The 26856-nt window shown below is 40.4% G+C and overlaps 2 protein-coding genes across 3 annotated transcripts in view; both read right to left on the bottom strand.

Annotated features, from left to right (window-relative positions):
• Positions 1-1703, bottom strand: part of LOC133598434 (granzyme A-like) — a 7574-nt gene extending 5871 nt beyond the window's left edge. The window contains exons 1-2 of the mRNA XM_072912752.1: positions 1598-1703; positions 230-371 (exon numbers count right to left, since the gene is read on the bottom strand). Of these exons, the coding sequence (XP_072768853.1) occupies positions 230-371; positions 1598-1661 (206 nt within the window). The 5' untranslated portion in view covers positions 1662-1703. The remainder of the gene's footprint in view (positions 1-229; positions 372-1597) is intronic.
• Positions 1704-3410: 1707 nt separating this feature from the next.
• LOC140676610 (cell division cycle protein 20 homolog B-like) lies at positions 3411-26856 on the bottom strand. 2 transcript variants are annotated; one of them, XM_072912753.1, is made up of 5 exons: positions 26754-26856; positions 25849-26074; positions 25647-25772; positions 25445-25568; positions 3411-4331 (listed from the first exon to the last, which is right to left on the bottom strand). In XM_072912753.1, the coding sequence occupies exons 1-5, from the start codon at positions 26771-26773 to the stop codon at positions 4198-4200; spliced, it is 630 nt and encodes a 209-aa protein (XP_072768854.1). In that variant the 5' UTR covers positions 26774-26856; the 3' UTR covers positions 3411-4197. The 2 variants fall into 2 exon arrangements, with proteins under 2 accessions (XP_072768854.1, XP_072768855.1); XM_072912754.1 differs by lacking the exon at positions 3411-4331 and adding an exon at positions 22355-22580.

Below are 26856 nucleotides of genomic sequence, written 5' to 3'. Positions count from 1 at the left end.
CTGGACACCCCTGTTCTATTTTTTTTTTTTGCTTGTTTTTTTTAATTTTTTTAATTATTTTTAGTGTAGCTGTTATCTGAGAAAAAAATCAATAAATTAGCTGCACCGTTCAAAGTGGGTTTAAAGGGCTCAAAGTGTAAGAAAAAAGTAGCGGCTTATTGTCCATAATTTACGGTTTTTGCTTTATTGGAACACTGATATTTGAGTATTTCCCTGGTGAGTGTCTTACCCATCACAGTGGGCAGCGGTCAGCACCCAGTTTAAAGCGATGAGAACTCCTCCACATGATGGCGCTTTCTTCTCCAGCAGAGCCATGAAGGGCAGCGAGTGTGGCCTCACTTCTTTGCCCCCGATAATCTCCGCCGCATCACCTATACCAACAAATGTACAAAACCCAAAACCAGTGAAGTTGGCACGTTGTGGAAATGATAAATAAAAACAGAATACAATGATTTGCAAATCCTTTTCAACTTATATTCAATTGAATAGACTGCAAAATGAAGATACTTAATGTTCAAACTGAGAAATTTCATTTTTGTTTTTGCAAATAATCATTAACTTAGAATTTAATGGCAGCAACACATTGCAAAAAAGTTGTCACAAGGGCATTTTTACCACTGTGTTACATGGCCTTTCCTTTTAACAACACTTAGTAAACGTTTGGGAACTGAGGAGACCAATTTTTTAAACTTTTCAGGTGGAGTTCCTCTTTGGTCCGGAGGACACGACGTCCACAGTTTCCAAAAACAATTTGAAATGTGGACCCGTCAGACCACAGAACACTTTTCCACTTTGCATCAGTCCATCCTAGATGAGCTCGGGCCCAAGCAAAGTCGGCGGCGTTTTTGGGTGTTGTTGATAAATGGCTTTCGCTTTGCATAGTAGAATTACTGTAGTTACTGACAGTGGTTTTCTGAAGTGTTTCTGAGCCCATGTGGCTCAGAAACACACCAATGTCACTTTTTGATGCAGTACCGCCTGAGGGATCGAAGGTCGCGGGCATTCAATGTTGGTTTTCAGCATTGCTGCTTACGTGCAGGGATTTCTCCAGATTCTCTGAACCTTTTGATGATATTACTGACCGTAGATTGTGAAATCCCTAAATTCCTTGCAATAGCTCGTTGAGAAATATTGTTCTTAAACAATTTGGTCGGGCATTTATTGACAAAGTGGTGACCCTCGCCTCATCCTTGTTTGTGAATGACTGAGCATTTCATGGAAGCTGCTTTTATACCCAATCATGGCACCCACCTGTTCCCAATTAGCCTGTTCACCTGTGGGATGTTCCAAATAAGTGTTTGATGAGCATTCCTCAACTTTCTCAGTCTTTTTTGCCACTTGTGCCAGCTTTTTTTTAAACATGTTGCAGGTATCTAATTCCAAATGAGCTAATATTGGAAAAAAATAACAACTTTTTCCAATTCGAACATTAAATATCTTGTGTTTGCAGTCCATTCAATTGAATATAAGTTGAAAAGGATTTGCAAATCATTGTATTCTGTTTTTATCTACCATTTACACAACATGCCAACTTCACTGGTTTTGAGTTTTGTAATAATAAATGCAGGCATGACTAATAATTCTCGTTTTCACTTACCGGCCGTGGTGATGAGAAGAGCCGCGGCGCAAAGGAAGCCGCTCAGATAAGCCATGGAGAACATTGTGATCTAGACCAAGTCCACCTTGAGGCACACTCGTCTCTCTCTTATATGCTGAGAGGATGCAAAGAGCATGAGTCAGCAAAACGGCCACATTGCACATTTTGGTTTGACGGTTCCTCACATGGAATACACAAGAAGACTGAGTCACCAGAATGTGTGAGAAAACTGAGGTCTACTAATAACTGATTTATTTCTATGAATTCATGTACGCCACGTAATAATTCATCCTCAACTCAATGTACTACACAAAAGGGTGTCCGTGACCCCTAGGGCAGAGGTGTCAAAGTCATTTTCACTGAGGTTATGTTTGGCCCCAAAGGGCCGTTTCTAACAGTGAATACTATTATTACATAATTTTTTACTGCATTTTTAGTAAATGTTTTAAAAACTAAAATGTAAACAAAATATGCGACGTTGCAATACATTCATCTCAAAATTTAGTGTATATTACTGTAAACGGAAAAAGTACTGCTCTTCTTATGGTTAAAAAAAAGACATCTCAGTTGCCAGAATTTTACTGTAAAATGTACATTATTTTTTTTACTATAAATAAAATTTTCTGCAATTTTATAGTAAAATTTTGACACCTGAGCTGCCAGTTTTTGTTTGCTTTTTACTGCAAATCAAAAACTGTAGATTTTTCAGTGTATTACTGCAAATGCCAAAACAGCACCAGTTTATTACAGTAAAAGAAAAAGTATTTTTTTCATTTAGAGAAAAATGCTGTAAAAATCACAGTAAATTTCACAATTAACATGAAATCTATTGCTACTTTTACATTGCAAAATTTGATGGATACCTTGCTTTAAAATCATTATTAGTAGTATTTATTTCTATTCAAAAAATTGTTTTAATGTTTGATTAAATACTTTTGCATAATTAGACAATATCTAAGTTAACATAATTTGCGATTACATGGAGTACATATATTTTTTTTCTCCCAAAATAGAAAGAAAAATACATTTAGTAAGAAAAGTTACAGTACTCTACTGATACATATTTCCAGGCTTTCGAGGGCCAACTAAAATGAAGTGGCCTAGGGGGTACTAATTTTAAAAAATATCCTTTTTTTTTTTTGACACAAATTGAAATGTCTTTGAATCAGTGGCTCTCAATTTTTTTTCTGTCACGCCAACTCTAAGGGACATCATTTTTTTCACTCCACCCCAGAAGTTATTTTGTTCTAACTGTATACAGTATGTCAAAATAGTTATTTACTAACACTAAGGACGCAATTAGGCCATTGCTTCTAACGACCCCCCCAGGGAGGGCCTGCCTTATAAGTTAAGGCCCCGTTTACTAAGCCGGATAAAGTTATTCAGGGTACATCCCACCTAACCTTATCAGTGTCCACACAACAATGCCACCGTTTAGACCCCCTTCCCCCTCCATCCGCCGGCACAACGTAACTTAGTACGTATGCGCGGAAAATGCACGCGTCATAGTCACCTCCAGTGTTGCTTTGTGTGTAAGTTCTTGAATTGAACTTATCTGAACAATATCCAGTGTTGTAGTATTTCAATTAACTGGAATCCAGTGTGCTGTGGGGCATATTGTTGTGAATCACACCTGAGCCATCATAAATTAATAAAATCTTTAATAAACACTTGAAAGTACACAATGTGATAAAGAACATTTTACAACAATCAAACTAGGGAGCTAGATATCTAGTCAGGACACTCCTCACTCTGGTGCCTTCACCTTCATTGTCCATTCTTTTTGGTGACTTTATATACTCTGGACCTAGACGTTGAGTCCGCGACATACATGGCGGACAATAACTGATAGTCTGCTTTGCCAGTCCAAAAACATTTGTAGTCTTCCCTCGACGGCCAGGTAATACAAAGCACACGCTATCTTTTTTATCACATCCATGGGAGCCCGCATTCTCGTCATCTCTCCTTCGACAAATGGACAAAGTTTTTCGGTAAGTAGAATCACAGCTGACCTGGACATTTGAAAGTTCTCTTGCTGTCTGAGAAGTGTTGTATCCCAAATAGCTGCAATCACTTTCTCTTAAGGTATTCATGTGTAATTTCCACAAGCGTCTGTACAGACTGAAGGAGAAACACGGTATGTCTGGATGATTCGCCCTCATAGTTCCAATGGTTAGCTCAGAGATCCGAAACCGCTTTATTAGGAAGCTGGCTGTGGCGTGGTCTTTCTGGCGTCACTTCCTGTGTGGGGCGCGGTCTTTCTGGCGTCACATCCTCTCGGAACTCAGTTTGTAAACGATCAATGAGTCCATACAAAGCTAAGAGCCAGACATTCAAGAAATACACGGCGCACTTACTTAAATTATCTGAGGGGGACCTTAAACGATAGTTTAGTGTGGCTGAAGCGGGGCTTAGGCTAAATAATTATTAGTTATGGTGTTAAACGACTTAGTGTAGACATAGCCTAAGAAGCAATGCAATAAAACGGGCTGTTTGGAACTTGCTCACAGTTAGATTTTCTAGGAGACAAAGTTGTTTCACGTCCCCTTTGTCACGGTTGGTAAAACTGGTGGACCCAAATGCAGAAACGACGGGCAGAATTAAAGTTCAAGGGTTATTATTGAAAAAAAAACAGAGGGAAAGGAGGGAGCTTGTAGTCCTTGGCTTTGCGGTCCAGGAGAGCAGACTGAGGCTAGCAGGCTGAGGCCAGCAGGCACACACTGCAGGTAGGGAACTGAAATCAGAGGAAAACAGGGGTAAGATGAGGAGCAAAAAACACACAAATAGCAGATCAGCAAGATTATAAAAATAATGCTAGAATTCTAGGACAAACTGGCTAGAAGTGTTACCACATGTAGAACAGTGAACGATCTAGCGATTGCGCCGACTCAAGTTCAAACATTTGTCGGCTGTAGGTGATGAGTTGATGGCAGGCAGGTGAGTGATTAGGGTGCTGGGATCAGCTGTGCCAGGCTGAGCGCTGGAGCCAAGCCTCCGCCCAACCCACACCCACTCTCCCAAAAACACACACAGAGACAAACACATAGACACAGACAGAGACTGTGACACCCTTGAAGTAAATATTCATTTATTCAACTGTATGTGTCAAGGTAGTTATTTACTAAGACTAAAGATGCTATTATGCCACTGCCCCTTTCCCCCGACACCTCACGGCACCCCGCGAAGGTTGTTTGGAACTTGCTTTTTCACTTGCCCCCTTTTTTTTAAACTTAATATTTATAGGAATTTTTATTAGAAAAAAACATATATATAAAAAAAATATATATATATATATATATATATATATATATATATATATATATATATATATATATATATATATATATATATATATATATACACAAAACCCAAAACAAGTGAAGTTGGCACGTTCTGTAATTCGTAAATAAAAACAGAATACAATTATTTGCAAATCCTTTTCAACTTATATTCAATTGAATAGACTGCAAAGACAAGATATTTAATGTTCGAACTGAGAAACTAATTTTTTTTTTGCAAATAATCATTTACTGAGAATTTAATGGCAGCAACACATTGCAAAAAAGTTGGCAAAGGGGCATTTTTACCACTGTGGTACATGGCCTTTCCTTTTAACAACACAGTAAACATTTGGGAACTGAGGAGACAAATTTTTGAAGTTTTTCAGGTGGAATTCTTTCACATTCTTGCTTGATGTACAGCTTAAGTTGTTTAACAGTGTTGTGGTATTTTAGGCTTCATAATGCGTCACACATTTTCAATGGGAGACAGGTCTGGACTACAGGCAGGCCAGTCTAGTGCCCGCACTCTTAATATGAAGCCACGCTGTTGTAACATGTGCAGAATGTGGCTTGGCATTGTCTCGCTGAAATAAGCAGGGGCGTCCATGAAAAAGACGTTGCTTGGATGGCAACATATGTTGCTCCAAAACCTGTATGTACCTTTCAGCATTAATGGTGCCTTCACAGATGTGTAAGTTACTGGCGTGCTCATCAGCGGTGATTCAAGTCACCTGCCAGGTGGAATGTAGGTAAGGAACTAACCCAGACGTAAGTGCGGTGGTTGGTAGGTTGAGTCGGCGGAGGAAGGCGGAAGTAAACCAAGGAGCGGTGGCTAACAAGTGAGAGTATCTAAATCTTCTTGGCGGTTGTACATGAACTATTTTGTGACTGGATCGAGATGGAAGGAGATAGTGACGGGATGTATGAGGAAGGTATGGACGTGGATAGGACTAGAGGGGAGAGAGGAAAGAAGGGGAGTGGAGGGCATGAAGGAAAATCAAGTGCTAAAAGAGTTCATGAAGAAGATGAAGAAGTAGAAAAGATCATATACATTTGAATCAGGTCAAGACATGAATGACATAAGTTTGATGACACTGGTTAAGGGGTTAAAGAAGGACATCGGAGAGGTGGAGATAGGTGCTTAGGGACGACTTTTGATGAAATGTAAAAATGGAGAGCAAAAGAATAAAGCAATGCGGTTGCAAAAGCTGTGCAACAAGATAATAAAGGAAAAAATCGAAGTGGGAGAACGAAAGGGGGCAAGAGGAGTAGTGACAGGAATCCCAAGAGGTGAAAATTTAGAAGAATTGAAAAGACAAATACAAGGGGGTACTGTCAAAATGATGACGAGAATGATGGCATTTAGAAATGGAGAAAAAACAGAGAGCGAATCTGTGCCAGTACAGTTTTTCGAGGAAGTCCTCCCGCAAAGAATTATGATAGGGTTTATAAGCTTTTACGTTAGAGCTTACGTCCCACCCCCAGTACGCTGTTTCAAGGGCCAACGCTATGGGCACATAGCCAGTGTGTGCCATGCTAAGTTGAGATGTGGAAGGTGTGGAGGGGAGCATGAATATGGACAATGTGGAGACAATGGACAGGTCAAATTTTGTAACTGTGGGGGGAATCACACAGCAGCGTATAGGGGATGTATTATTAGGAAACAGGCAACAGAAGTACAGCAAATCAGAGTAGAAAGAAATATTACATACGCAGAGGCAGCTAAAGTAAGAAATCAAGAAAGTGCAGAACAAGATAGAAGTGAGAATAGTTCAGAACTAGATAGAAGTGAGAATAGTTCAAGTAATAAAAAACACAAGGCAGCAAATACAGGACTTTCCATGGACAAACTAGTTGTGTTCCTAGCATACGTAATAAACTGTACGGACAGGCAAGAAATAAAACTGAGAAGATCAAAATAATCGTTAAAGCAGCAGCAAAGTTTTTAAATTTAAAAGAACTATCTTGGGAACAGGTACAAGGTGAACTACAGAGAGTAGACGAGACGGAGTCATGTTACCACAACCCAACGTCATGTTAATTGTTCAGTGGAATGCCAGAAGTTTAATAGCAAACGGACAGGTACTAAAGGGATATATTAATAATATGAAAACTAAACCACATATATTATGTATTCAAGAAACATGGCTGAAGCCAAAATTGAAATTTATAATAAAAGGATATATAACAATACGTAAGGATAGGGATGATGGGCAAGGAGGAGGATGTGCCATATTTATTAAAGAAGACATGAATTATACAATATTAAAAGTAAAACGAGAACTAGAAATAATAGGGGTAGAAATATGGAATAATAAAGAAAGGTACAAGGTGCTAAATTTCTATAATCCATGCAAGAAATTACAAATTCATCAACTAGAAACAATAGTGGAGCACTGGAGTGGAAATATCATTTGGTGTGGTGACTTTAACGCACATAGCACAGTGTGGGGTGAAAGGGATGACTGGAATGGGGAAACATTGGAAGCATTGTTGGAGGAAAAAGAACTGGTGTGTGTGAATGATGGGTCGGGAACAAGGTTAGATGTAGTTACGGGTAAAGAAACAGCAATAGATTTAACACTAGTGTCACAAGGGTTAGCAGGAAAGGTAAAGTGGTAAGTAAATAAAGACAGCACTATAGGAAGTGATCACTATCCAATCTTCATTCACATAAACATAAACCAAAGGACAGAAAGCACTAAGATAGAAGGAAGATGGAAGTATAGTCACGATGACTGGGGACAATTTAGGGAAAATACAGACATGACATTAAAGGAAGTGGATATTGAACAACTAAATAAAGATATTACAAAGTGCATAATGGAAGCAGCCAAACAGAGCATACCAAGGAGTAGTAGGGAAAAGAAGGAAGATAGTGCCGTGGTGGACACAAGCATGCACAGACGCAATAAAAGAACGGAATAGAGCATTTAGAATATTGAGAAGAACACATCATTTCCAAGATATGATCCAATATAAAAGACACCAAGCTAAAGAAAGGTACATTATTAAAAAAACAAGGAAACACTACTGGAAAACATTTTGTGAATCACTAAATAGAAATACTCCTTTAGGCCAAGTGTGGGGAATGATAAAGAACATGTCAGGGATCAGAAGTGAACATAAAAATCATGTGATGAAAGATGGGACACGGTGTGTGGTAGAAAATAAAGAAAAAGCAGAACTTTTAGCAAAAACATTTGTTAAAGTGTACAGTAATGATAATTTGAGAAATGTAGAGAAACAAAAGAGAGAAGAAACAATTAGTTTAAATATTGGGGAAATGTTGGAAGACAATGATGATAATAGCTTTACCAACACTATAGATATGACATTTTCTTTGAATGAAATGGTTCGAATATTGAAAAAGGTTAAAAATATGACACCAGGAAAAGATCAGGTGAGTTATCAGATGATAAAAAAATTAGGTAGCATCGGCAAAGAAGTGGTTTTGAAATTATATAATAGGATATATGAAGAAGGAAAATTACCAGCTGAGTGGAAAGAAGCTGTAATAATTCCAATATGCAAACCAGGGAAAGATCCGGAAGAGGCAGGTAATTATAGACCAATAGCATTGACCTCAAATTTAGGCAAAGTAATGGAAAAAATGATTAATGAAAGAATAGTATATTATTTAGAGTCAAAAGAAATAATAAAAAACTACCAAAGTGGATTTCGCAAAGCAAGAAGCACAAAGGACCCAGCAGTGCAGTATTCTTTGACATAGAGAAAGCTTATGATATGCTGTGGAAACAGGGGTTGCTGATAAAGCTAAATACAATTGGGATTAGAGGGAAAATGTATAGATGGATAAAAGACTTCTTAACAAGCAGAACAATATTAGTAAAAATAGAGAATGAATATAGTAGAGAATATGAAGTGGAAAAAGGGGCCCCTGCAAGGGAGTATAATAAGTCCAGTTCTATTTTCGATAATGATAAATGAAGTTTTTAGTGAAGTGGAAGGATTAGTGGAGGTGGCACTGTTTGCTGATGATGGAGTGATGTGGAAGAGAGATAAAAATACTAATCATATAGAAAAGAAGATTCAAAAAGCGGTAAAGAATGTTCAAGAATGGGGAACGGCTTGGGGTTTAAGATTCTCTGTTGGAAAGACAAAAGTCATAAATTTTACAAAGAGGAAAGTACAAAATAAGCTTCAAATTCAACTCTATGGAGAAAATATAGAAGAGGTACAAGTATTTAAATATTTGGGAATATGGTTTGATAAAAATATTAACTGGTCAACCCACATCAGCAAAATAGTGGAGAAAAGTAAAAAGGTGTTAAATATAATGAGGGCTTTGAGGGGTAAAGATTGGGGGGCTGATAGGCAGACACTGAAAGCAATATATATCACTTTAATTCGATCTGTTATTGATTATGGATGCATAATTTACCAATCTGCTTCAAAAACATTGCTTGGAAAAATAGACAGGATTCAATCACAGGCTTTAAGGTTATGTTGTGGAGCTACAAAATCAACCCCAGTTGCAGCATTACAAATAGAAATGAATGAAAAACCTTTAGATATGAGGAGAGATCAATTGTCAGCAGTTTATTGGGCAAACTTAAAAGGGTCCAAACAAGGACATCCGACTCATCAAGTGCTACTAAATTGCCAAGAAAAAGAGAAAAACAAAAAGAATAGTTTTGGGTGGATAATAGGTGACATATGTAATAAAGCTCAAATTGACAATATTAAAGTTAGCCCTACAGTACCAATCCCTGCAATACCACCGTGGATGTATGGAAACCCAAAGGTAAACATGCAATTATTAAAGAAAATAAATTTAAATAGTTACCAGATTGAACAATGGATTGAGGAAACGTTTTTAGACAACATCATAATATACACAGATGCATCAAAAAATATAAGTAACTAGTCCTAAGTGTCCCAATACTTTTGTCTACTTAGAGCTGCAGCAGTTATCCCACAAGGAAACATAGTATTAAATAAAAGAATCAGCGATAAGTTATCTGCTCTTACGGGGGAAGTGGTTGCAATTTATATGGCAGTTAACTGGATAGAGGAAAATAAAGCAAGACAAGCAGTCGTGTGCTCGGACTCCAGCAGTGCATTGATCAGCATTAAAAACATCGCATCAGAAACAAGACAAGATCTAGTTTATGAAATAGTGCAGGCAATATACAGAATAAATAAGGCGGGAGGTGTGGTAACATTTCTTTGGGTTCCTGCTCATGTAGGAGTTGTGGGGAATGAGTTAGCTGATAGCAAAACACAGCCAGGCAGAGCCCGAAGAGGCAACGTGGGTCCCCCTTCCAATGGGCTCACCACCCATAGTAGGGGCATAGGTGGATTAATGAACGGGCCTACCGGGCCCAGGCCCAGGGGGCCAGAGGCCCCAAGGGGCCAGGCCAACTTGGCCCCGCGGCCGCGACGCATGCGAAACTACTTTTGCAAAAATAATAATCTTAGGCCCCAAGGGGCCAGGCCAACTTGGCCCCGCGGCCATGATCCATAGAGGGTCAGAGGCCCCAAGGGGCCAGGTCAACTTGGCCCCGCGGCCGCGACCCACAGAGGGCCAGAGGCCCCAAGGGGCCAGGCCAACATGGCCCCGCGGCCATGATCCATAGACGGTCAGAGGCCCCAAGGGGCCAGGTCAACTTGGCCCCGCGGCCACGACCCACAGAGGGTCATAGGCCCCAAAGGGCCAGGCCAACTTGGCCCCGCGGCTGCGACCCACAGAAGGCCAGAGGCCCCAAGGGGCCAGGTCAACTTGGCCCCGCGGCCACGATCCATAGAGGGTAAGAGGCCCCAACGGGCCAGGTCAACTTGGCCCCGCGGCCGCGACCCACAGAGGGCCTGAGGCCCCAAGGGGTCAGGCCAACTTGGCCCCGCGGCCACGATCCATAGAGGGCCAGAGGCCCAGAGGGGTCATGCCAACTTGGCCCCGATCCATAGAGGGTCAGAGGCCCCAAGGGGCCAGGCCAACTTGGCCCCGTGGCCACAGAGGGCCAGAGGCTCTCAATCATTATTATCAAAGCTAATTCTCAAATTGTATCACACAACCTCACTCACATATTCTTTATCAATTATTAAAGGTTGTTTCTGAATTTTGATCACAGAACTTAATGCAAATATTCTTGATTGATTGGCAAAGCTCATTCTCAAATTTTGATTACACAACCTTACTCTGACAAATTATCATTATCAAAAAGCTCTATCTCGAATTTGGATCACAGAATCTCACTCAAGTATTCTTAGCTGTGCCCCTCCCCCATCGAGTCTTTCATAAACCGGTCTGTTCTTTTAGAATCTCCTCATTTGGTACTTTGAACTCGTGAGTGACTGCTCAAAATTTGGTTTCCTTTCCCTCAGTTCAGACTCAGAGATAATTTGAAATCATTCCACAAGAAGTTTAACGCGCACACACACACGACACACACACACTTGAGTTGAGCATTACTTGGAAATTCTTATATTTTCCATTTTGCTGTTATTATCAGCATCTTCCCATTTTGTCCTTTTCTTTCAAAAAAGTTTACAGTCTGACATTTGTCACTGCTGTCAGTTAATAACTTTTTGGTCTTTGACCCATTTTGTCATTTTCTCGATTCGATCGTCACTGACCACTCTCTCCTGTCTGGCAGACATCGTTGCTGCCATCATAGCCAGCAAGCTGCCTGCAGATAGCAACATTTTGGTGTCCTTTGTGAAAATATTTAGAAAGTAGACAAAAGTACACAAAGTTGTACAACTATTATCTTTATGATCTTTTTTGTTTGTTTGTTTGTTTCTCTGTTACTGTGTGTGGCCAATTAAGCGACTTTTGGCCATACCTGGCTGGTGACATTTAGCGACTTTCTGGTTGTTGTTAAAATTAATAATAGCAACAGTTCTCTTCATCTTAATGCAATTTATTGTGTCTGTCTCTCCACATTTTGCCATTAGGTACTTTGAGCTCTTGTTGGTCAGTCACTCTAAGGTACATTGTTGCTGCCATCATAGCTAGCAAGCTGCCTGCAGATAGCGACATTTTGGTGTCCTTTGAGAAATATTAAGAAAGAAGACAAAAGTACAAGACATTGTACGATTACTATCTTTTTAAAAATTATTTGTTTCACTGTCAGTGTGATTGAGCGACTTTACCGCTAGATTTCGCGTCTTTTGGCCATACCTGGCTAGCGACTGAAAACATAATTTAGCGACTTTTTGGTTGTGAAGATAAGTGGTAAAAGCAGATCTGCCTGTTGGTCTTCCCACATTTTGCCATTTGGTACTTTGCACTCTTGTTGGTCACTCCAAGGCATTTGTCCCTGCCTTCAGCTAGTCACTTGGCTCTTTTGGAATTTATTTCACTGTAATTGGCTCTCTCTTTCTCCTCAGTACAAATCAGTCTGTTCCCTTGCCATTCATCACTGACCACTCCGCTCTCCTGTCTGTCAGACATTGTTGCTGCATGCAGATAGCTTGGGGTCCTTAGTGAAAATATCAGAAGAGAAAAGTACACAATTATCTTAATCATCTTTTTTTATTCACTGTCAGTCCTTCAGTGAGTCCCAGTGTGTTGGCGATTAAGCAACGTTGGCATTCGATTTAGAGACTTTTGGCCATACATGACTGGCGACTCAAAACGTCATCTAGTGACTTTCGCTGTCTGAGTTTAGCATTGATTGGAAATCTGTTATCAGTTCTTATAGAAATCAGCTGATTTCTGCTTTTGACTGTTAATGCTAGATTGCTAGTTTTGAAAATTGCATCACTCACACACACACACACACACACACACACACACACACACACACACACACACACACACACACACACACACACACACACACACACACACACACACACACACACACACACATAGTTGGTTAAGCTGTTGTGATAGGCAAAGAGCCAATGTGCACAGAAAGAAGGGAAAAATGGATCATAAACGTCTAAGTGGAGGAGCTAGAAAAAAAATTCAGCAAGAAAAGAAAAAAAAGGAATCAGTTTTACTTGAGAGTGTTCCAAATATCTCCAGCTTCTTCAGTACAAAGACATCTGCTGAAAGCAATTCTATAAATGCTACTGCAAATTCAGCTAAGGTTAGCAATGCACCTGAGCTAGCATGTAGCTCCCAAGATCCTGAGACCACTACAAGTGTACGCACTGAACCAAATGCTTCGGATGCTAATGATTCAACCAACTCAGCAGTAGCCAGTTGCTCGGATGAATGTGAGGTCACTGCACCTCTGGACAGCATAGAAAATGAGTTGAATCTTTCTTCAACACCATCTACAGTGACAACTCTACCTAGTGATCCCGCTAAATGGGCTGATACCCTCACTGAGTCAATGAAGGAAGTTCTTATTCAAAGAGGTGCAAAATCATTTCACAACCGTCACAGCCATTATCCAGCTTCTGTGAGGGACAGTGGGCTAGGAGGCAAAACCCGATGCCTAAACAATGAACATTTTACTTCACACCTGCCCAATGGACAACGAGTACAAAGAGAGTGGATGATGTACTCTCCCTCTACTGGTAATGTTTACTGCTTTGCATGCAAACTGTTTTCCCCAAAAACGCATTCTTTTGTGACAGGCTATTGTGATTGGAAACACTCAGAAAGATTTGGTGAACATGAGCGAAGTGCTGAGCACATAACCTGCATGCAAGCAGTCTTGAACCGCGCCACAGGTGCCACAGTTGATGCAGACCTGTTCAAACAGTTTCAGGCAGAGAGCAGCTATTGGAGGCAGGTGTTACAAAGAGTTGTTGCAGTCATTAAATTCCTTGCAGAAAGGGGCCTTGCATTTAGGGGTAAAAATGAATCGTTAGGGTCTCCTCTCAATGGGAACTACCTTGGTATTCTGGAGGTCCTGGCTGAATTTGATCCCTTTCTAAAGGATCACATCAGAAAGTTTGGGCAGATGGGTCGAGGTAATACCTCATATCTGTCCTCCACCATTTGTGAGGAATTCATTGAATTGATGGGTGCAAAAACCAAACAGGCTATAGCAGATGAACTGCAAGCAAGCAAATACTACTCTATCATTGTGGATTCATCCCCAGATTTATCTCATGTGGACCAATTGACATTCATATTCCGTTTTGTTAGCAAAGAGGGCAGTGTTGTTGAACGCTTTGTGGGTTTTGAGCCCATTACTAGCCATACAGGTGAAAGTTTGGCTAACTGTGTCATGTCTGTGTTGGAAAATCTAGGGTTAGAGCTGTCAAATTGCAGGGGGCAGGCTTATGATAATGCCAGCAACATGTCAGGGAGGTATAATGGGTTGCAGGCTCACTTAAAGAAAAGCAACCCATTAATACACTATATTCCATGTGCAGCTCACTCTTTGAATTTGGTGGGAGTCAACACCATTGACAGATGTGGAAATGAAGTCTCTAAGTATTTTGACTTGATTCAGTCTATTTACAACTTCACAACTGCATCCACACACCGATGGGACAGGGTATTTGGCAATTCCAACATAGATCTCACACTTAAAGCTTTATCCAACACGCATTGGAGTTGCCGTGCAGAATCTACCAAAGCACTGTGGCAGAACTACAGTAAAATAAGAGCAGCACTACAGGGTATTTCCACTGATGACACAGAGAAACGAGACACACAAACTGAAGCTGACAGTCTAGTGCGGAAGCTGGATTCACTTGAGATGGCCTTCATGGCAGTCTTTTGGGACACTGTTCTGTCCAGATTTCAGGCCACAAGTCTGCAACTTCAAAAAGCAGACATGGACCTTGGTACAGCAGTTAGATTGCTGGAATCTCTGCGCACCTTTGTTCTCTCCCAAAGAGATCTATTTGATCATTTTGAGCAGAAAGCCTTAAACATGTTGGGTGGCACCCCATCTTACAGGGCTGAACGGACGAAGAAACGTAAAAAGTTTGCTGATGAATCAGCATCCCCAGATGTTGTGCTTGAGGGAAGGCAACTGTTTCAAATAGAGACATTTATTGCCGCTATTGATCAACTGAGTTCAAGCCTTAATCACCGTCTGGAGGCCTACAAACATCTGAACAATTTGTTCAGTGTCCTTTTCTCTTTGGATACAGAGTCCAATGCTTCAGTCCTTCACAAGGCCAAGATTCTCACTGAATCATACTCATCTGACCTCAATGAAAGTCTTGGACAGGAGCTTATACAGTTCAAATCTTTTATACAGCTCAACAACACTGATGAGGAGAGGACCCCTTCAGGACTGCTCAAAACAATAATACATTTTGGACTACAGCCTACGTTTCCTAATACATACATTGCGCTACAGATTTTTCTCACTCTACCGGTCAGTAACTGTGAGGGAGAACGCTCATTCTCTCTTTTGTCAAGAGTCAAAAATGAGCTGCGCACAAGAATGACTCAGAAAAGATTAAATGCGTTATCTCTAATGGCAATTGAGAGTGAGTTGGACTTCAATGATGTGGTGGATGATTTTGCGAAATTGAAAGCACGAAAGAAACCCCTTGCTTAAAGGTGCACTGTGTAAGATTTTTAGGTTGTTATTTCCAGAATTCACCCATTCACTAATGTTAGGCTACCTGTTTTCATGAATACTTACCACCACCATAAAATTCTAAGTATCCATTATGACTGGGAGAATAGCACTTTCGCCATTTCTGGGAACTGTCTGTCACCTGGATTCTGAAGATAGGATTGACTTTAGGCAGAAGCTTGGTGCTTTCTCTGGCAAACTGAACCTCAAGCTTCATTCTCTGCAGCTTTGCATTCTTGTTCAGACTTTCATCAACAAGGAACTTTTCAACTTCCCCACTATCGTGAAGGGGCCACCAAAAGATTTCAGTGTGTCCAGCATGTCTAGTCTCTTCTTCTCCTGTCTTTGAGCCATCTCTTGTTTCTCGTCAGCCCAACTCTCGAATTTTGCCTTCATGAGTTTACTCCAGTTGAGTTCAACCTCTCTTTTTGCTTGTGCTGCTGCCTTGAAACGTCTGAAGCTCCTGGCTCTTCTGTAAAATTATTGACCTATTGACTGCGTTCAGTGTGCCCAACTTCTTCAGTCTGTAGTCCACCTTGCCACATTGTCTCTCCATCCCAATGTTGTGCACAGGGGTGCCATCAATGTTACTAGCCTGTTCACTGACAGGGTCCATTGGGAAGGTCTCCTCATCCATCCCATAGTCCATCCTCTGCCTGGCCAGGACAGTCTTCAGATGGGGCAGCATGAGATCTGTCAGCTGCTTCACTTCATCCAAGTATTCGGCAGCCACGTCTGACACTGAGTTCAGGACATGTCCAGTGCCTGTCCAGCCACTATAGCATTCTTGCTGTCTACATCCAGATCCACCATGAAACTCTGTAGCACTTGCTCCATCTTCATATCGGCCTCCGCCAACCGCATCACTTTATTCATGGCACTGCTGAAGCCCAGTGTAGTGTGGGTGCCACAAAAGATCTGCCCTGCTGGTTTTTCCAAGTTGTTCATCTCTGCCAACAGCTTTGAAAAGCCTTTGTTGTGCTCTGTGCTGTCAGTCATATGTGCATCTACAAGTTTATAAACATCCTCCACATTGACTCCTCTGACCGACGCCAGTATTTCGAACCCCATATCCACTTGCATTTCTATGTCCTCAGTGGTCTCTCGGTGAATGGGTAAGACAGGCAGAGGAAATGGGCTATCTTGACCTGCATGCAGCCCTTGTACCATGAACTGGCCTACACCTTTATTTGTGGTGCTCTCCGATGCATGTGTTATCATTTTACTTTTCTCCTTCTCCTCCTCAAGCTTTCCCACAAAATAGATACAGACTTTGAGCCTCAATTTGCTGCACAGCTGCCGTTATGCCAAAGTGTTTTCCTAAGATATTATTTTATTTTTAATGATAGAAGGGAGGAAAAGGGGGCAAAAATCATGTCCAATTTAGTTTTTTGGGTGGGGTGGGGGGTTTATTCCATGATAGGTACCAACTTCCAATACATAATATCTCTCAAATGACCCAATGCACCATCACAGAAGTGGGCGTAATCATTTTCCAAAATTTTTATTTTTAGGCCATTTATCCCCTCCCCCTACCTGTGTCTGTGTGAAACCTGTGCTTGTCTGTGTGGTATACCTAATAGTGTGTGTGCAGTATGTGCACTCTTCTGTACAGTACAGTGTGCATGTCTGTTCACAGTATACAGTATTTCTTGCATAGTGCGTGCGTGTGTGTGCGCGTGCACGCGCGGGGTTGAGGGGCCAAGACCATGTCAGGCCCAGGGGGCCAAAATTTCTTAATCCGCCCCTACTGTAGGGGCCATAGAGGTCGGGTGCAATGTGAACTGGTCGGCAGCCGAAGGCAGGGCACATAGCGGTCCGATCCTCGGCTACATAAGCTAGCTCTTGGGACTTGGAACGTCACCTCGCTGGGGGGGAAGGAGCCTGAGCTAGTGCGCAAGGTGGAGAAGTTCCGGCTAGATATAGTCGGACTCACTTCGACGCACAGCAAGGGCTCTGGAACCAGTTCTCTCGAGAGGGGCTGGACTCTCTTCCACTCTGGCTTTGCCAGCAGTGAGAGGCGACGGGCTGGGGTAGCAATTCTTGTTGCCCCCCCCGGCTCAAAGCCTGCACGTTGGAGTTCAACCCAGTGGACGAGAGGGTAGCTTCCCTCCGCCTTCGGGTGGGGGGACAGGTCCTGACTGTTGTTTGCGCTTACGCGCCAAACGGCAGCTCAGAGTACCCACCCTTTTTGGATTCACTCGAGGGAGCACTGGAGAGTGCTCCCCCGGGTGATTCCCTCTTCTACTGGGGGACTTCAACGCTCATATTGGCAACGACAGTGAAACCTGGAGAGGCGTGATTGGGAAGAATGGCTGCCCGGATCTGAACCTGAGTGGTGTTTTGTTATTGGACTTTTGTGCTCGTCACAGATTGTCTATAACAAACACCATGTTCAAACATAAGGGTGTCCATATGTGCACTTGGCACCAGGACACCCTAGGCCGCAGTTCCATGATTGACTTTGTATTTGTGTCATCGGATTTGCGGTCTCATGTTTGGGACACTCGGGTGAAGAGAGGGGCGGAGCTTTCTACCGATCACCACCTGGTGGTGAGTTGGCTGCGATGGTGCAGGAGGATGCCAGACAGACCTGGCAGGCCATACGCATTGTGAGGGTCTGCTGGGAACGCCTGGCAGAGTCTCCTGTCAGAGAGAGTTTCAATTCCCGCCTCTGGAGGAACTTTGAACATGCCCAGAGGGAGGCGCTGGACATTGAGTCTGAGTGGACGATGTTCCATACCTCTATTGTCGAGGCGGCCGATTGGAGCTGTGGCCGCAAGGTGGTTGGTGCCTGTCGTGGCGGTAATCCTAGAACCCGCTGTCCACCAGCGGTGAGGGATGCCGTCAAGCTGAAGAAAGAGTCCTATCGGGTTCTTTTGGCTCATAGGACTCCGGAGGCAGCAGACAGGTACCGACAGGCCAAGCAGTGTGCGGCTTCAGCGGTCACGCAGGCAAAAACTCGAACATGGGAGTAGTTCGGGAAAGCCATGGAAAACGACTTCCAGACGGCTTCGAAACGATTCTGGACCACCATCCGTCGCCTCAGGAAGGGGAAGCAGTGCAATGTCAACACCATGTATGGTGGAGATGGTGTTCTGCTGACCTCGACTGCGGATGTTGTGGATCGGTGGAGGGAATACTTCGAAGACCTCCTCAAACCTACCAACACGTCTTCCTATGAGGAAGCAGTGCCTGGGGAATCTGTGGTGGGCTCTCCTATTTCTGGGGATGAGGTTGCCGAGGTAGTTAAAAAGCTCCTTGGTGGCAAGGCCCCAGGGGTGGATGAGATTCGCCCAGAGTTCCTTAAGGCTGTGGGGCTGTCTTGGTTGACAAAATTCTGCAACATCGCGTGGACATCGGGGCCGGTACCTCTGGATTGGCAGATCGGGGTGGTGGTTCCTCTCTTTCAGAAGGGGAACCGGAGGGTGTGTTCCAACTATTGTGGGATCACACTCCTCAGCCTTCCCGGTAAGGTCTATTCAGGTGTACTGGAGAGGAGGCTACGCCGGATAGTCGAACCTCGGATTCAGGAGGAACAGTGTGGTATTCGTCCTGGTCGTGGAATTTTGGACCAGCTCTATACTCTCGGCAGGGTCCTTGAGGGTGCATGGGAGTTTGCCCAACCAGTCTACATGTGCTTTATGGACTTGGAGAAGGCATTCGACCGTGTACCCTGGGAAGTCCTGTGGGGAGTGCTCAGACAGTATGGGGTGATTGTGGCGGTCCGCTCCCTGTATGATCAGTGTCAGAGCTTGGTCCGCATTGCCGGCAGTAAGTCGGACCCGTTTCCAGTGAGGGTTGGACTCCACCAAGGCTGCCCTTTGTCACTGATTATGTTCATAACTTTTATGGACAGAAATACTAGGCGCAGTCAGGGCGTTGAGAGTATCTGGTTTGGTGGTTGCAGGATTAGGACTCTGCTTTTTGCAGATGATGTGGTCCTGATGGCTTCATCTGGCCAAGATCTTCAGCTCTCACTGGATAGGTTCGCAGCCGAGTGTGAAGCGACTGGGATGGGAATCAGCACCTCCAAGTCTGAGTCCATGGTTCTCACCCTCAAAAGGGTGGAGATCTTGCCCCAAGTGGAGGAGTTCAAGTACCTCGGAGTCTTGTTCACGAGATCGACAGGCGGATCGGTGCGGCGTCTTCAGTAATGCGGATGCTGTATCGATCCGTTGTGGTGAAGAAGGAGCTGAGCCGGAAGGCAAAGCTCTCAATTCACCGAAATGAGCTTCCTCCACCGGGTGGCGGGCCTCTCCCTTAGAGATAGGGTGAGAAGCTCTGTAAACCGGGAGGAGCTCAAAGTAAAGCCGCTGCTCCTCCACATCGAGAGGAGCCAGATGAGGTGGTTCGGGCATTTGGTCAGGATGCCACCCGAACGCCTCCCTAGGTAGGTGTTTGGGGCACGTTCAACCGGTAGGAGGCCACGGGGAAGACCCAGGACACGTTGGGAAGACTCTCTCTCCCGGCTGGCCTGGGAACGCCTTGGGATCCCCTGGGAGGAGCTGGACGATGTGGCTGGGGAGAGGGAAGTCTGGGCTTCCCTGCTTAGGCTGTTGCCCCCGCAACCCGACCTCGGATAAGCGGAAGAAGATGGATGGATGGATGGACCTGTGGATGTTCCAAATAGGTGTTTGATGAGCATTATTCAACTTTCTCAGTCTTTTTTGCCACTTGTGCCAGATTTTTTGAAACATGTTGCAAGTATCAAATTCCAAATAAGCTGATATTTGCAAAAAATAACAAAGTTTACCAGTTCGAACATTAAATATCTTGTCTTTGCAGTCTATTCAAGTGAATATATGTTGAAAAGGATTTGCAAATCATTGTATTCTGTTTTTATTTACCATTTACACAACGTGCCAACTTCACTGGTTTTGGGTTTTGTAAATGTTTTTACATAAAGACAAAATGTTGTGTTGTAGGTAAAGCATAGTATCAGTAGTCAACATTCTAGGCTTTAATAAAACTGTTAAATAGCCTACACAAGGTGAAAAAAATGATTGTGGTGCAAATATACTATAATTATTACTGTGGGAGTAACATAAAACATCAAATGAAAGGCATGTGTGGGATGACCTGTCCTAAATTTAAGCTTATTGGCAGAAATGTTTAATAATTTTGTTTAAAGTAAGCTAAATAATTTGTAAAATCCTCTCTTTCTTTCTGGCTTTGTTCTACTTTTCAAAAGAATGTCTTCACCACACGTTTTTCCTTCCGAAACTTGTCTTGTGGTTTTGTAGCTCTCATGTGAGACATTTCTCGTCACTCACCACCTCCAAAGTCGTGAGTATGTTGAAACCGATACGATGCACAAGGGTTGTTCAAATTAAACAAGAAAGCATGACGTGCAATAAAACAACCTCAAGAGGAATGAATACCCTGTTGAATATCCTATTAATTGTGCACATGGAGGGTCAATAAATAAATACATCTTGAAATAATAACGTAAATGTGTCAGAAATTGATTAAAACCAGAAAGAAATACATAAATGTGTTTTAAATGTGAAATGTATTTAATGTAAAAGTGCATTAAATTATTTAAATAGATATTGATTTATTTATTAGTTTAAGGATTTCTTGAATTAATTCATGAACCGTGTGTCGTCAGCGCACAGAATCATAAAATAATTAAATGAACCATGAAATAGGTATGTAAAATGTGAAATTATTATATAAACCATGAAATATTTAACTAATATATGTGTGAATGTTGTCTGTCTATCTGTGTTGGCCCTGCGATGAGGTGGCGACTCGTCCAGGGTGTACACCGCCTTCTGCCCGAATGCAGCTGAGATAGACTGCAGCACCCCCCGCCACCCCGAACGAGACTAGCGGTAGGAAACGGATGGATGGATGGATGACATAAGGAAATCAATATTTAACTAAATAATTAAGTACCTGATTGAATATTAAAATAATTACCTAATTGCATAAATACTGAATAGACTTTTACATTAAATAAATTAATAGAACATGTAATAAAAAACCTATTCTAATTTTAATTAATAAAATAATTTAAATCATGAAATAATCAATTAAATCATAAAAAAAATTATGAAATTATGACATCGATAATTATTTAAATGAACACTTCATTGAAATAATTGAATCGTAAAATAATCAAAACCATGAAATAATTAAATCAATAATTCAATGATTAGATTAAATATTAAAATAACAAAATTTAATTTTTTTTACATTAAATCAAGTGACATGTTTAATAACACATCTATATATTTAATTTCAATCATAATTAAACATTCATATAAATGAAATTATGAAACAATTAAATCATAAAATAAATAATTTTATAATTCTATCATGACATCAAAAATAAATTAAATGATTAAACACTTCATTAAATATTGGAATAATTAATTGAATCGTGAAATAATCAAATCAATAATATATTAATGTGATTAGATAATTCAATGTCAAAATAATTAAATGTACTTTTACATTAAATCAATTGACACATTTATTAACACATCTATATATTTATTTCCAATTATAGGTAATTAATAATAAATTATTAAATTAATTAAATCAGAACATAATTAAATAGTTTAACACTTCATTAAATATTGGAATAATTATTTGAATTTTGAAATAATGACAAAATTAAATCAAACATTAGTAACAATTACATAATTAAAATATTAAAATAAATGTATTTTTACATAAAATAAATTAATGACACACATTTATGTTTTCAATTCCAAACATAATTAATAAATGACACATTTAAGTCATTATGTAAATATGTATTTATTCAGTTATTTTTGTCCCATTTGACCCTCTATAAGGGTGTGTGGGCCCTCAGTGATTAATTGGAACTCTTCTTTTTCCAGGGTACAACATCAATGATTTAAATATAAAATACAAGTTGGGTGCAGAAGTTGGAATTTATTTGGGATTTTTAAAGAGTCAAAATTAAATATACAGACAATACAGACAAAAAATAAACATAAGTTCAAGATATTTAAGTATGGCACCATTTTCATTGTATTTCTTTGCCACCCTCAGAAGAAAAGAAAGTGCTTTGCAAGTTGAGATGGTTGAGTAAAGCAACAGGAAGTGTGTGTTAGTGAGAGGTTCTCACAAAGTGGAGACCACACGGTGGAAATCAGACGTCCCAGACGTTAAAGCATTGGTCCGCTCCGACAGTAAACAGCTGGCAAGCATCAGGGTTTGCAGCCACGTGCAAGATACGGTTTGAATGACCTGGCAAAATTACATTTGATATTTGACATTTCATGCACAACATGTGCTAAATGATAGCAGTTCAAGGTGATCTACGGGTATCTTTGGCACAACACAAAAATGCGACCTTATCACAAATGTTTGCTGCAGCCTTGGTGATGCGAGCAAGTCGGCCCCCAAAAAGGAAGAAAATATCTTAATGATGAGGTCATCGGCAGCTGTTAAGCAGGCACAAGACATTAATACAAGGTTGATTACACATAGATGTTTTTTAAAACTGACTTCTAAACGTTGCAAAAAAATTGTATTTGTTGTTCGTTGGGAAATGACCAAAATTCAATGGTCAAATCAACGTCACAACCTGACATTGAATAAACGTCAAAAAGCATGTTGTTTCAACGTTGTATTTATGTTGTAGAGTATTGGTTGGGAAATGACCAAATTCAATGGTCAAATCAACGTCAGAACCCGACATTGATTAAACGTCGTCAAAAAGCATGCTGTTTCAACGTTGTATTTGTATTGTAGAATATTGGTTGGAAAATGACCAAATTTCAATGGTCAAATCAACGTCACAACCCAACATTGATTAAACGTCGTCAAAAAGCATGTTGTTTCAACGTTGTATTTATGTTGTAAACTATTGGTTGGGAAATGACCAAATTTCAAAGGTCAAATCAACGTCAGAACCCAACATTAATTAAACGTTGTTAAAAAAGCATGTTGTTTTAACGTTGTATTTGTGTTGTAGAATATTTGTTGGGAAATTACCAAATTTCAATTTCAAATTTCAAATCAACATCAAAACCCGACATTGATTAAACGTTGTCAAAAAGCATGTTGTTTCAACATTGTATTTGTGTTGTAGAATATTGGTTGGGAAATGACCAAATTTCAATGGTCAAATTAACGTCACAACCTGACATTGAATAAACGTCAAAAAGCATGTTGTTTCAACGTTGTATTTGTGTTGTAGAATATTGTTTGGGAAATGACCAAATTTCAATGGTCAAATCAATGTCACAACCCAACATTGATTAAACGTGGTCAAAAATGCATGTTGTTTAAACGTTGTATTTGTGTTGTAGAATATTGTTTGGGAAATGACCAGAATTCAATGGTCAAATCAACATCACAACCTGACATTGAATACACGTGGTAAAAAAGCATGTTGTTTCAATGTTGTATTTGAGTTGTAGAATATTGGTTGCGAAATGACCAAATTTCAACGGTCAAATCACCGTCACAACCTGACATTGATTAAACGTCGTAAAAAAGCATCTTGTTTCAACGTTGTATTTATGCTGTAGAATATTGGTTGGGAAATGACCAAATTTCAATGGTCAAATTAACGTCAGAACCTGACATTGTATAAACCTAGTCAAAAAGCATGTTGTTTCAACGTTGTATTTGTGTTGTAGAATATTTGTTGGAAATGACCAAATTTCAAAGGTCAAATCAACGTCAGAACCCAACATTGATTAAACGTTGTCAAAAATCATGTTGTTTCAACGTCAGGTTTGAGTTGCTCTACGTCAGGACCTAATTCAACAAGTTCTCAACGTTGTTTCAATGTCTTGTGCCTGCAGGGTTGGTTGTGGTTTGATATGAGGAGGATTACTGGCAAGCTGGAAATAACATCAGCAAATCTTGTCGTTTTACAAGAATGAAGAAGAGAAAAATATAAACATTTCCCCAAAAATTGTAATTAATTTTTGCAGGGGGGAAATGTAAATTTTACAGGTAAATAAAGAATGTTATGAGTATAAAGTTGCTAAACATGATAATTTAGGAGAGAATCAAGTCACAGTATTAGGTAAGAATAACGTTTTCATATTGCAACATTTTTTTCCCCACGTTTTACATGAATAAAGTTGAAATACTACAAGCTACAATTTGAAATTAAAGTTAGTATTTAACAAGGGTCAAAGGTAATGTGTAAAAATAATAATTTTACAAGACAAAAGTTATAAAAATGTGAAATCTGATTTTTTTTCTCACAATAAAGTCTGAATATTACGAAAGAAAAGGGAATTTTAAAGACGATACAACTTTTTTTAACTTGCGTAACGATAATAAAAATAACTACAGTGTTTATTTGTTTGTTGTTCCATCCATCCTATTTCTACCGCTTGTCCCTCTCGGGTCGCGGGGGTTGCTGGAGCCTATCTCAGCTGCATTTGGGCGGAAGGCGGGGTACACCCTGGCCCCCTCATCACAGGGCCAACACAGATAGACAGACACTATTCACACACTAGGGACCATTTAGTGTTTTTGTTTGTTGTTGTTTAATATTTTTAATCACTGTTATTGATGTTATTATTATTATTGATACTAAATTCATTTGTTTGTCCTTTTTGTGTTGTATTTATATTGTCTCTTCAATTGTTCTGTGGATTGCTATTCGCAGTGTTCTTTTATTCATTATTCTTTTATTCAAACGACTAATATTTTGTTTGATTTTTGTAAACACAATTTTTAAAATATTTTTACCAATCCAAACAAAATACATCTAATTTTAAGACACTAAAAGTGCAAAAAAAAAAGTACATTTTACAATAATAAAGCCAAAATATAGTTCTTAATTATTTTTATTAGAAATTATTTTTGGGGGCTTTTTAAGGGCGGTACTTCAGAAATACTATATCCCTTTGGGGAGGAAGCATGCAAGTTTACTTTTGAGAATCAAACATCCATCCATCCATCCATCCATTTTCTACCGCTTGTCCCGTTCGGGGTCGCGGGGGGTGCTGGAGCCAATCTCAGCTGCATTCGGGCGGAAGGCGGGGTACACCCTGGACAAGTCGCCACCTCATCACAGGGCCAACACAGATAGACAGACAACATTAACACTCATATTCAACAAAATATGTGTTATTTTTTACCAGCTAGGTGACGTCTTGGCCTAAGTGAAGATAAGTCCCACTCCCAGCAGATGGCACTGTGATGGGGGCGCCCGTGCCCCGTGAACAGGCGTCTGGTGGCGTCTGTCCAGCGAAGACAGCAGATCTGAAGTCGGAGTCACAACACAAAAAGTCTGCGGGGTATTTTTCACAGCGCTCAGTGCTTGGGTCAACTTTAGAGCACCTGGGAGTTGCTGTCTGCAGAAGTCACACAAGTCGCTGACTCCGTGTCCCAAATCCGAAGCTTCCCGTCTTTCCATCCTCCACCTGTGGCAATCATCTTTCTCTGCCATGGACACCATCCCATTGCCTAAGAATGAACGCAATATTTTACGACATTACGCACATTCACTCTTCCTGTACACTGTTTTGATGGACGCCATCACCTTGACAGCGCTTGGTTGCTGCATTGTGGCGACTGGCTGATGTGACCCTGCGAGGCCCATGATGTCATCCCAAACGTGCAGGAGGCCATCAGGGGACCCACTCGCCAGCCACTCGTCACCCAGTGACCATTCAAGGCTGCACACGCCCCCCTGCTGGACGACAGCGCCCACTGGAAGAGCTGGAGCCCAAGGGTCATGATGATGGATGTTTCCCAGGGCCGATCCACTGCCAAAGCATAAAAACACAAATAATTTAATCAACCCATTAAATCCAATCACAGCTTTACAATACTTTACAAAGCAACTGAGTATACATACTAATACAATACTAAAAAAAAGGAAAACCCCAAAAAAACATTTCAAATAATATTATCAATAGTAGTTAATAAATGCTATTAATCCAAAAATGTATTAGTTAATAAATGCTATTAATCCAAAAATGTATCCTTAAAAAATATATTTCTAATATATGTATACATATATATATATATATATATATATATATATATATATATATATATATATATATATATATATATATATATATTAAATATATGTATATATATATATATATATATATATATATATATATATATATATATGTGTATATATAAATATTATACTTTTGAAATATTTTAACCCTTAATATAATCTAATAAAGCAACAAATATAAATATTACATTTTAAAATATAAACCTTAATCTAATATTGCAACAATATACTTGTTTTGTTTTTTTAAATCTTTTAAACCTTAATATTATCTAATCATGCAACAAATATATTATTTTTTAAATCTTTTTAAACCTTAATATTATCTAATAATGCAACAAATATAAATATGATATATTTAAAAAAATATTTTAAACCTTAATCTTATCTAATAATGCAGCACATAAATATTTTACTTTTCCATCCATCCATCCATCTTCTTCTGCTTATCCGAGGTCGGGTCGCGGGGGCAGCAGCCTAAGCAGGGAGGCCCAGACTTCCCTCTTCCCAGCCACTTCG

Source organism: Nerophis lumbriciformis, unplaced genomic scaffold (genome assembly GCF_033978685.3).
Source record: "Nerophis lumbriciformis unplaced genomic scaffold, RoL_Nlum_v2.1 HiC_scaffold_170, whole genome shotgun sequence".
NCBI classification, from domain to species: domain Eukaryota; kingdom Metazoa; phylum Chordata; class Actinopteri; order Syngnathiformes; family Syngnathidae; genus Nerophis; species Nerophis lumbriciformis.
This window is presented reverse-complemented; position numbering and strand designations above follow the sequence as displayed.